This window comes from Carassius carassius, chromosome 40 (assembly GCF_963082965.1).
Source record: "Carassius carassius chromosome 40, fCarCar2.1, whole genome shotgun sequence".
NCBI lineage: Eukaryota > Metazoa > Chordata > Actinopteri > Cypriniformes > Cyprinidae > Carassius > Carassius carassius.
In genome coordinates, this window is record NC_081794.1 from 12,707,974 (window position 1) to 12,720,420 (window position 12,447).

Consider the following 12,447-nt stretch of genomic DNA (forward strand, 5'->3'; position numbering starts at 1 on the left):
ATGCAAATTCAAAGTAAGAGCAAAAACTACCCGTGTCAACCGATTTATGCTTACGCCGTTTATGACCTTACTCAGATAAAAGACAACGAGTTACCACGTTTACATAACCACATGTGTTTTAGGCTTATTAAGCATAATTGGCTTAAGAATGTGCATGTAAACGCGCTCAATGATAATTTGACTAGCCTAGTCTTTTTTTCAATGGTTTTAAATCCAGTCAAATATTAAATGGTCAATGAAAAAAACATTTTTCAAACAAAACTTTTAAAGCAGCTGTTAAAATACTTTATAGAAATTATAATACAAGACCACTTAAGATTTTCTTGAATAAATCTATTAATACAATGCAAAAGAAAGCAGTAACAAAGTATTCTAGTAAAAAATTACTCACCTGTGCTTTTCTTTGTTTCTCTTTTTCTTTTTGTATTTCTTCACTCTGCACTCATCAGAGCTTTGTCTTGCATCAGCTGATGGACTGCGTTTCCGCTTGTAATGTACTGGCAGTGGGCTGACAGAATGTGGAGATGAGGGTCTTACTTTTGAACCATTCACTGTATGGGACATCCTTCCATAGCCACCATCCACCCCACGATGGCTATGACTGGAATATCCATCCCGGTTATGGTGTCCAGAAGGATGATAAGAGTCACTCACAAATCTCCTATCTCTACTTCGGTCCCGTTCCTTTCTGGGTCTTCTTTGGGAATGGTGTTGCTCTCGACGGTGATGTGAGAATCGGTCCCGGTGATCTCTGTGATGCCGGTCTCTACTGGTGGAACGCTCTCTAAAGGGACGAGTCCCGCGATAGCTATGACCATAGCGACTCCGGCTTCTTTCGTTGTATTCCCTATAGTGTCTGTACCGGTCCCTGTCTTTCACAGTTGAAGAAAAGTGTGGGCGATCTAAGACCCTATTCCGATCCTCACTCCGTCTATCTCCAGAGCCAAACTTGTCTAAGTGTGATGGCTTTGACTCTTTGCTTTCTCCTTCACTGCACCTAAACTCTTCCTTTAACCTGTGTGGACTTGTGTAACCATCACCAACATGGAGGCTGAGACTGTTGTTGCCCTGAAGACCTGACATGCCAGCGTCTGCATGGGTATCATGGCCCTGAATTGGCTCATCTTTTGAAGCTGTCTGGATATGAAGGTCAGTGTCCGCAGTCTTTGAGACCAATGATACATTAGATGAAGATGCAGACTGTACCTGTGTAGCAAACTGAGAAGACGACTCTGAAGAAGGGTTCATCCTTTTACTTGAAGGTGAGAAACATGGCTGGCCATCAGTACTTGGTGGTTTGGAGCTGCAGGATGGATAAATAAATTAATTAATGAAGTTTTACATTTTAAATTTCTAAAAGGCTAATAATACTTTGTCACAATTTGAGTGACCAGCTCAAAAAAAAGAACACCAAGTCGCATATTAACATACAGATCAACATGTTAACAAAAAAAAAGGAGAGAGAGCGCACACAACATCCATAGTGTAAACAATTTAAAACTTGGAGCAATAGCTACAAACACACTATTGCTCCACTGTAAACACTTCAGGTACTTCATTACACATCTCAGACCACTTCCTTATCACTTCTAACATAGCACACACTCCTCCATAGGTCACCATTCGGTGTAACCTACACTCCAGTCTCTCCCTCTCACCTATCCTCTATGGTTTCATCCTCACTTCCTTTACCCTCTCAGTTTTCAGCACTGGACACAAACCGTGCTACTGAGACTATCTGCTCCAACATCTTGCTTAGACAACTTTTGCCCCCTTTCATCCAGACCAGCATGTACCACCCCCTCTGCCCCTGGTTGTCAGATGTTCTCCATGAACATCGGGCTGCAGAGAGGAAATTGTGCAAATCAAAAAACTCAACTAACCTTATTGTGCATCAGTCTCTCCTCTCTTCCTTCTCTGTACATGTCTCCATTGCTAAAACGACATACTACAACAATAAAATCAACAACTGTTGTTACTCTCACACATTTACAAAACTTTGTCTTCTCTTCTCTGTACTCCTCCCCCTTCTCCTTCATCAACTCTAACAGCTGATGACTTTGCAATATTCTTCATAAATAAAACAAGAAACATCAATTACCAATTCTCCACACCACAAACAGATGATAACTTCATAAAAGACAAATACACACTCTCTCTCCTCCTCCTTTCCACTCTCAGAGACGTTTTCAAACTTATCCTTTCCAATCATTGTATTACCTGTCCACTTGATCCTATCCCCACTCTCATACTTCAAGCAATTTCTTCTTCAGTCATACCTGCGCTTACTCATATTATCAACACCTCTCTTCACACTGGTACATTTCCCATAGCATTTCAGCAGGCTCGGGTATCCCTACTGCTTAAGAAATCTTCTCTAAATCTAGCATTTTTAGAAAACTACAGACTGGTATCCCTTCTTCCGTTCATTGCAAAGACACTCGAGCGAGTTGTGTTCAACCAACTCCCTATGTTCCTTGCACAGAACAACCTCCTGGACCAATCTGGCTTCAAAAGTGGCCACTCGACTGAGACTGCCCTGCTCTTGGTTACTGAAGCCCTGAGACTGACAAGAGCAGCTTCCAAATCCTCAATACTCATCTTGCTGGATCTGTCTGCTGCTTTTGATACAGTTAACCACCAGATCCTCCTGTATACCCTCATAAAAATGGGCATCTCAGGAACCACACTCCAATGGTTCAAGTCTTACCTCTCAGATAGGTCTTTCATGGTGTCTTGGAGGGGTGAAGTTTCTAAGTCACAACTTCTTGCTACTGGGGTTCCTCGAGGCTTAGTGCTTGGACCTCTTCTCTTCTCCATCTACATGTCATTAAGATCTGTCATTCAGAAGCATGGCTTTTCTTATCACTGCTATGCTGATGACACTCAACTCTACTTCTCATTCCAACCAGATGATCCGACGGTAGCTGGTCGCACTGCAGCCTGTCTGAGAGACATTTCTAGCTGGATGAAGGACCATCACCTTCAACGCAACCTTGCTAAGACAGAACTGCTTATGGTCTCAGCCAACCCATCACTTCATCACAGCTTTGCTATACCGATGGGTTTGTCAACCACAACTCATTCCAAGACAGCCAGGAAGCTTGGAGTTCAGATTTGTTTGTTTGTTTATTTCTTTCTTAACACCAATGCAGCATCTATGGTTATATTCATGTCCAGAACCAGTTGATCTATACACAAGTCTGGTCTTTACACACATGTCTGGGGACAATTTTAGTCAATTTTAGTTTATGTTCAATCAACTTAACCTGCATGTCTTTGGGCTGTGGGAGGAAACCAGAGCACCCAGCGTAAACCCACACAGACACAGGAAGAACATGCCCTTTGAGTTGTGATCGATGATCAGTTAAGCTTCACAGACCATATTGCTACAATGGCCCAGTCCTGCAAATTTGCCTTACACAACATTAAGAAGAGTACACCCTTCCTATCAGAGCAAGCTGCACAACTCCTCGTCCAAGCTCTTGTTCTCTCCAGACTGGACTATTGTAATGCTATCTTGTTGGGCCTTCCACATGTACTATCCAGCCTCTGCAACTGATCCAGAATGTACAAGTGAGAATGGTCTTCAACAAGGCGAAAAAGCTCACATTACACCTCACTTCATTTTACACTGGCTACCTACCAGTAGCTGCTTGCATCAAATTCAAGGTACTCATGTTTGCTCTCAAGACAACAATTGGATATGCACCAATATACCTAACCTCGCTAGTTTGAAACTTATGCGCCCTCCAGAAACTTGCATTCTGCAAGTGAATGACACCTTGTGGCGTCATCCCAAAGAGTCACAAAATCCAATATCACAGACCTTTTACTGAACTGTACCCAGCTGGTTTCTCTGGTGTCCCTATCTCAATTTGAGTCTAAAGATACATCTTTTTCACCAGCACCTGATGAACAAATACTAACAATTACCTACTCTATTTTGTACTATTCTATTCCATTAAAAAAAAAACTAGTTGTGTACTGTGCTAGACTAACTGAGACTTGTCACAGCACTTGTATACTGTTGCTCTCTCATTCATCTGATTGCTTATAATCTTCTCCTCATTTGTAAGTCGCTTTGGATAAAAGCATCTGCTAAAAGATAAAATGTTATTGCAAATGTAAAACTACTGCTTGCATCATGTGAACAATCTAGTTCGACCAAATTGCACATACTGTAAATTACATCACAAGCATGGGACCGTTTGAAAGCAGCTGCCTACCAGCTTGTACTGTATTGAGTCAAAATAGTCTTGACTATTGGACCCACATCTAGGGATGCATCGATCCGATACTGAGGATCGGTATCGGCTCTGATACTGCCATTTTCTGTGGATGGGGTAAATTCGATCGTGTATACTATTCGGTGTTATTGTTGAGCCCCACAAAAGGCACCAAAACGTTTTCGTGCACCTCTTTAAAGTGTTCTGAAACAGTTCCATAGTTCAATGTGAGGTACAGATTAATAAGTCATTAAAATTCAAGTTCACATAAACTCTTCTTTCTGCTGCGGCTGTCTGTCATCCTCCATCCAGCAATCAAACTGCGTGTCATGTTCGGTTACTACAGTCAAAATGATGAAACTCTCTTAAAGGGCACACAATAACTGAGGTTTAAAACTGTTCAAAGAAAAGGCTCAAACTAATGCACAGATTTTATACACTACATATCAATATCTCTTCCCTTTGTACTAGTGATGTCCGGTTCATAAACGAATCGTTCGATTTTACCGGTTCTTCTTAGTAAACCGGTTGAACCAGATCACCAAATCGGACTGAATCGTTTGAAACGGTTCGTGTCTCCAGTAAGCATTAATCCACAAATTACTTAAATTTACTTTAACGTGGCTAACACTCCCTTGGAGTCTAAATAAACCAATATCCCGGAGTAATTCATTTACTCAAACAGTACACTAACTGAACTGCTATGAAGAGAGAACTGAAGAAGAACACGAACCGAGCGGTGTGTGTTTTACTAACTGTTCTATGCGGACTCTGAGGGTTGCGCAGCCTGCACACTGTGACTCAGTGTTGTTTCAAGCTCATCATTCCGCGCACGGGATGCGCATAAGCGTATTGCCGTCTGTATTGCCGCCTTTAGTATTATAATACTTTTCTGCGCAAAAATTATTACCGTAATAGTCTTTCTTGTTCAGTCCTATCTATCATAGGTTGCTGCCTTTATTACTGTGCTATACATTTAAAAGAAACATTTTATATTTATATATAAATGTATATACTTGTTTTTTAATGAATGTATTTTACAACAATACAAAGAGCAATGTGTAACATTTTACCAGATTTTAGACCTATAAACTTATTTGTAAATAAATTAAACTAGATTTTTATACAATTATTGTGGAACTGTGATTTTTCTAGAATCTAGAGTATCTTTTGCTGCTGAATTATGCATTAACCTAATTTATAATAGTATTTTTGTCATAAATTATGATTATATATTTTTTCATTAAAATGAAGTCATCTATATGTAGATTGTGTTTAACATACAAAAGAGTGATGATCTGGTCAACACAGAGAGGTATAGAAATTCTACATTGATAAAAAAATTTAAAAAAAATTGCGCTCTATCGGATTTGCTCGGAATCAGCAGATACTCAATTTTCGCTATCGGATTGGATCTAAAAAAATGTTATCGTTGCATCCCTACCCACAACCCACCTGTGTCTGTTACTCTTTCTTACCCACACCCACCCTGTAACATTAATATAATTTCACCCGTTACATCAAATATTAGCTGTTTACCGGTAGAATATCCGTGGCCATGCGAGTGGCACATTTGGGAATTAATATTCACAAAAACGTGTTTTGCAGTACCACAGCCAGTGGTACTCTGTGGTGGTGGGACAGCTATAACCAGCAGAGCCCTAATTAAAATTCTATTGTATTTCGAGGAGAATAAAAACAAACTAATAATTTTAAATGGTATAAGCAATCATTATTGATAATCATGAAAACCTGTACAAATTACATTGGTTAAATGAAAGTAAAAAAATAAATACAAATATAATAAATATCAGATGAAAAACGTAAAGGGTTACTCCACCCCAAAATATAAAATTGTAGGGGTGGTCCGAATACCATTTTTTGAGCATTGAAGCTTATTAATAATCAACACCAAATATTCAAAGCTTTGGAGGGAGGGGGCTGAACATATTCTTCTCTCCAATAAAGGCAGAAATCTCTGTGTGTCTGTCTGTTTGCATTTTTATTATGTCGAGAAGCGTTCATCCACTTCATGCATGGCAGTTGTGTTGCTGCAGACCCAAGGTAGTGTAGGGTCGCATTTTGTTGTAATATGGACACATGACATTCAAAATAAATAAACTTTTAATAAACTACAGAACAGCATGAGCCGGAAGCGGTGCACCTCTTGCAGGCACGGCTTATATGCGCCGAGAACGGACACTGCACTAGTGATACAAACCACACAGGTCTGTTAAGAGCAATACTTTTAAAATAGACTAATTATTTGGCTGGGCTACTGTATGTTTTTTATTTTTTTATGACTGCCATATTCAGAAGTATTTTCCAAGCAAATTAAGGGCACGTTTTTATCACGTGTAAAGTTGATTAACATGGCAGATAACAGCAGTTTTTGTTCAATTTATTTAATTAATTGGTAATTTAAAGCTTTCTGTAGATTTATTTATAATGTCTGTGAGGCATGTATTCGCTGACTTGCAATTAATTTTTGTGAAGCGCTCCTGTTTAAGACGAGATGGCAGAAAGCGCATCATGTTTGTTTTCTTTATTTTTAAAAGCACACTGTTGTTGATATTGTGAGTGCACATAAATACAAGTATAACCTTTAGGGGGTAAGTCTCGGCCTAATGGTTAGAGAGTTTGACTCCTAAACCTAAGGTTGTTGGTTCGCGTCTCGGGCCAGCAATACCATGACTGAGGTGCCCTTGATCAAGGCACCGAACCCCCAACTACTCCCCGGGCGACACAGCATAAATGGCTGCCCACTGCTCCAGGTGTGTTTTCACTGCTGTGTGTGTGTGCACTTTGGATGGGTTAAATGCAGAGCACGAATTCTGAGTATGGGTCACCATACTTGGCTGTATGTCACAACACTTTTTCACTTTTTCCAGTTCCAAATGATGTATTATTTTTCCCTTTAGGCTATTTTAAGTTGCTTCCACTGAAAAAAATAAATTGATTATAAATAGATAGATAAAGTGATTGCACTGGCGCCTCATGTCCTGTAAAGCATGTAAAGGGTAGGGGCCTGAGTATCTCAGGCCAGGGCCGGGCTAGGGCCTAAATTTGAGGTCCGTGCAGGGCTCTACTGTAGTGGTCGACTGATATATCACCAAGGCTGATGTATCATCCGATATTTTTGAAATATCGGCCGATAAATTTTTCTGCTTGGCCGATGTGTTCAAGACTTATTTTGACGGCGCTGAACGGCAGCACCTGAGTGCACACAGTGCTCACATGCTCTCTCTCTTGGTCGTAATCGTCATTAATAGTTCTGTCTAATACAGACAGAAGTCTGTCTAATAATCAGATTATTAGATTTAATTTCACAAACCTTGTGAATTTAGTAGAATCCAGCTGTGAGATCTTGTAAAGTGTGCAGTTTTATCTAGCATGATCGCATTTTCTCTGTGTAAAAGTCGGCCTTTGTGAATTGAATGCTTTAAACTTTAAACTCATTCCAGAGTAAGTGAGCGGAGTGGCAACTATTTCCCCTCCGTGCTCAGAGCATTTAATAATCACTCCACTCCAGCTCCGTGCTCATTGATACAAGAAACACCGCTCCGCCTTCGCTCCGTGACTAAAGTATTTCACCATGTTTGAAATGTTATGTTCATAAAGTAGCCTATATTTAAAAATAAATAAAATGTTTAACAGCGTGGCTGACACAAACAAAAAGACAAACAAAGCTTTTACGGGTTTGGAATGACATGGGGTAAGTGATTAAGATGGATGTACTGTAACTTCCTCTTCAGTCAAAAATCTGGGTGTTATATTAGACAGCAACTTGTCTTTTGAAAATCATATTTCCCATGTTACAAAAACTGCATTCTTCCATCTTAGAAACATTGCCATGTTACCTGTTTCTGATGCAGAGAAGCTAGTGCATGCATTCATGACCTCTAGACTGGACTATTGTAATGCACTTCTAGGTGGCTGTCCTGCATCTTCAATAAACAAGCTACAGGTAGTCCAAAATGCAGCAGCTAGTCCTTACCAGGTCAAGAAAATATGATCATATTACCCCAATTTTATAGTCTCTGCACTGGCTACCTATTAAGTTCCATATCAGTTACAAATTATCATTACCTACCAAAAAGGCCCTAAATGGTTTAGCTCCTGCGTACCTAACTAGCCTTCTACCTGTTACAATCCATCACGCTCCCTAAGGTCACAAAACGCTGGACTTTTGGTAGTTCCTAGGATAGCAAAGTCCACTAAAGGAGGTAGAGCTTTTTCACATTTGGCTCCCAAACTCTGGAATAGCCTTCCTGATAATGTTCGGAGTTCAGACACACTCTCTCTGTTTAAATCTAGATTAAAAACGCATCTCTTTCGCCAAGCATTCGAATAATATATCTCTTAAATTGTGACTGCAGTTGTATCTGATCAAATGCGCATTCTTATTCTTTAGCTTGGGTTAAACTAATTAATTTTACTTTGTTGGAACAGCAGCTATGCTAATGATGTCTCTATTTGTTTCTATGTTTTGCCACGGGACTAGGATTTACACAAGCTCCAGTCTGGATCCAGAACACCTGAGAAGAGATGATGCTGACCCCTAAGAGAACCCCAGATGATGCTAACCCTGAATCAACAAACAGAACTAACAAATATTGCTATAAGTGTGTCTGCATCGTATAATAATTGCTGTTAATAATGTTCATCGTCTGGCTGACTACGTCTTGTATTAATTTTTCTGAAAAATCCTGTCATATGCGCACAAACTGACAGTCACCACTTATAAGCTACTACTAAATATTGTAGAAACTTAATTTTCTGTAAAGTTGCTTTGTAATGATTTGTATTGTAAAAAGCGCTATACAAATAAACTTTAATTGAATTGAATTAATGACAAATTGCCTTGGCAACAGCCCCCCCCCCCCCCCCCCAAAAAATATTAAAATACAAAAAGTACTAAAATTACTAAAACTGAAATAAAAACTAAACAAATCATAAATTCAAATGAAAAATTATAACAAAAAAAGCCAATTCAAAGTATTAATAAATACTATAGTAGCAAATATTTCTAAAATAACACTGGCTACAAGTATATTAAGGCATCAAAGCAGTGTACATTATGAAACATGGATATTTATTACGAGATCAAACAAAACAATTATATATGTATATATATATATATAAACCGAATATGGTGTTTGAGCATCTCACCTTGACTCACTGTTTCCAGGCTTTAAGCTGAATTGCATGTCTGAACTGTTAGACTGATAAGCAGTCTGTGATGAAGAATGAGGTGCACCCACAACCTAAAAAAAAGGAACAAACTCTTCTTTAACAAAAGTTTTTGGGGGAAATAGGAGCTTTTATAAGTAAAATAAAGGCCAAAAATTGACATTTGAACTATGTACCTTATCAACATGATTAAAACCATTGGCTCTGGGAAGGCCATTTTGGGATTTGTGGGCAGGTCCTGATCCATTTTCATGCACATGTAGCTCTGAAAAGCCATTAGATCCATTTGTCTTCAGGGTAGGCTGAGGCAGTGAACTGGAATTGTGGGACTGGGTGTCATCCTTTATCCCATTGGTTATCTTGGGAGCAAGATAAGGCTTAACTGATCCATTCTCCAAGGCTCCAGCCTCTTGGTCGGATTCCTCAGATGATTCCTGACCATAAGGAACCAAGAAAGAAGCTTGAGTGCAAGTTCCATTGACCTGTGAGAAGCCTGAGGTAGACACGGAGGTACTGGAAGATGTGGGCTGAGGGTGAGAGGCTGAAGATAAAGAGCAGTTAGGGCTTGACTGGGTCTGAGTAGGTCTAATAGGTTTGTTCTGACCAATGGTAAAAGTCAACTTCGGTCTCTTGGATGAATCAGGAATGCCCATGGGCCGAACAAGTGAAGTAGAAGAGGATGCGGTTGCAGAAGAGGACGTATGAGATAGGCCAGAGCCTAATTTGGTTACACCATAAAAACTTTTGTTGGGTTTGGAGCCACCATGGTGTTCCTTTGAAGAACCATTCCCGTTTATGAACAATGAGTTCTGCAAAGTACACAAAAAGTGAAAAGGTGAAGAGAAGAAGCACACCTAGCTTAGCTTTAAGGATAATTTGCTAAACTATAGTTATTTGTTTGAATGTGTTATTGTCTTGCAGTACCTTTAGCATATGAGGTGGCAGCTGAGGGCCAATGAAGGATGTGGAGGTGTACTGAGGCCCATTCACCTTGACTGGAATGGATGGTCGAGGAGATGACTGGCCTGGAGGATGACTCATCTGGCTAAAATAACTTCCATTTTTCGCATCAGATGACCTAAATTAAATTAAAATAAGCATTTTACGGATGAGCACAAATTATTAGGGATGCACAGATAAGATTTTTTGGGGCCAATACCGATTTTAACAGATGTGCTAATATCGCGAGGCGGTCTTTATCGCGCATCTTGTCAGTGTCGATACCTACTTGAGTGTCTGCGTTTGTTTGGCCATTTGTTATGGAGAAAATAAGGAAAGTGTGTTCAAGCGCCAGCAGAAAATAGTTAAAAGCAGCTCGTAAGCTTCTTCAAGAATCGGCTTAAAACACATCTCTTCCATCTTTATTTGACCCTCTAACTTTAACACTCACTATTCTAATTCTATTCTATAAAAAAATCTAACTACCTTTCTAATCTTTTTGTATTCTATTTTATTTTCATTTATTATGCAATTTTATGTGTGTATGTATGTGTAAAGACCTCTAACACTAGCTTGCTCTATTCTTTTTTTTTATTCCCTCTGTTTTCTTTTTATTTATTAGATTATTTAAAATCCCATGCTACGTGTACTGTGTTAATCTAACTGAGACTTGTTATAGCACTTACAGATCCTTCTCAAAAAATTAGCATATTGTTCATTGCACACCAACTGAAATATTTCAGGTCTTTTATTGTTTTAATACTGATGATTTTGGCATACAGCTCATGAAAACCCAAAATTCCTATCTCAAAAAATTAGCATATTTCATCCGACCAATAAAAGAAAAGTGTTTTTAATACAAAAAAAGTCAACTTTCAAAGTGAATATATGAAAGTTAAATTTTTATCATTACATTACGGAAAATAATGAACTATCACAATATGCTAATTTTTTTAGAAGGACCTGTATATATCATTGCTCTTTTTGTTGTTTTTGATTGCTTCCACTGTCCTCATCTGTAAGTCGCTTTAGATAAAGTAAGTGTATTTACTTGTCTCATTAGTGTTTAGTGCAGTTGTTGTTGCTAGGTAACGCTTGATTTATTTACTGTGTTGAGACAATAGACTGTATAAAAACATGGACATAGTATCCTTAATATCACCTATAGATGGTTTCAACGGCAACAACATAAACAAACGTTACTGTTCATGAGCGCTTTTGTGGCCCTAACTTAACTTCCGGTAGACTTCCAAATAGAATCAATAACAACAGCCAAGTCCCTCTAGAGTAGATATTTTTTTTATAACAAACAAAATATGTTTGCTGCGTAAATCAGGTGGACTTAATGAAAATGTAAATAAATTATTTCCGAGCAGGAGATGCATAAAGCACGAGAAATAGAGGAGAAACAGCGCATCACCTCGCGTCAGATAATCGAAACCACGCCCACCTAGCGCGACTGCAGTGACAGCAGCGGCAATCCACCTGTCACTCAAGTGGCCGTGCCCTTAAAGGGATAGTTCACCCAAAAATCTAAATTATGTCATTAATAACTCTCCCTCATGTCATTCCAAACCAGTAAGACCTCCATTTATCTTCGGAACACCGTTTAAGATATTTTAGATTTAGTCAGAGAGCTCTCAGTCCCTCCATTAAAACTGTGTGTACGGTATACTGTCCATGTCCAGAAAGGTAAGAAAAACATCAAAGTAGTCCATGTGACATCAGAGGATCAGTTAGAATATTTTGAAGAATCGAAAATACTTTTTGGTCCAAAAATAGCAAAAACCTACGACTTTATTCAGCATCGTCTTCTCTTCTGTGTCTGTTGTGAGACAAAACAAAGCAGTTTGTCATATCCGGTTCACGAACTAATCATTCGATGTAACCGGATCTTTTTGAACCAGTTCACCAAATCGAACTGAATCGTTTTAAATGGTTCGCATCTCCAATACGCATTAATCCACAAATGACTTAAGCTGTTAACTTTTTTAATGTGGCTGACACTCCCTCTGAGTTCAAACAAACCAATATCCCGGAGTAATTCATTTACTCAAACAGTATACTGACTGAACTGCTGTGAAGA

The 12,447-nt window shown here is 39.0% G+C and overlaps 1 protein-coding gene across 2 annotated transcripts in view; it reads right to left on the reverse strand.

Annotated features, from left to right (window-relative positions):
• The window catches only part of usp42 (ubiquitin specific peptidase 42), a 34,633-nt gene that overhangs the window by 10,262 nt on the left and 11,924 nt on the right, over positions 1-12,447 (reverse strand). For both annotated transcript variants that reach the window (XR_009426343.1, XM_059532015.1), the window contains 4 exons: positions 10,347-10,500; positions 9,599-10,231; positions 9,402-9,496; positions 392-1,303 (listed from right to left, as the gene is read on the reverse strand). Coding sequence is in view for 1 of the 2 variants with exons in the window: in XM_059532015.1 (XP_059387998.1) it covers positions 392-1,303; positions 9,402-9,496; positions 9,599-10,231; positions 10,347-10,500 (1,794 nt within the window). In the remaining variant the exon portion in view is untranslated. The remainder of the gene's footprint in view (positions 1-391; positions 1,304-9,401; positions 9,497-9,598; positions 10,232-10,346; positions 10,501-12,447) is intronic.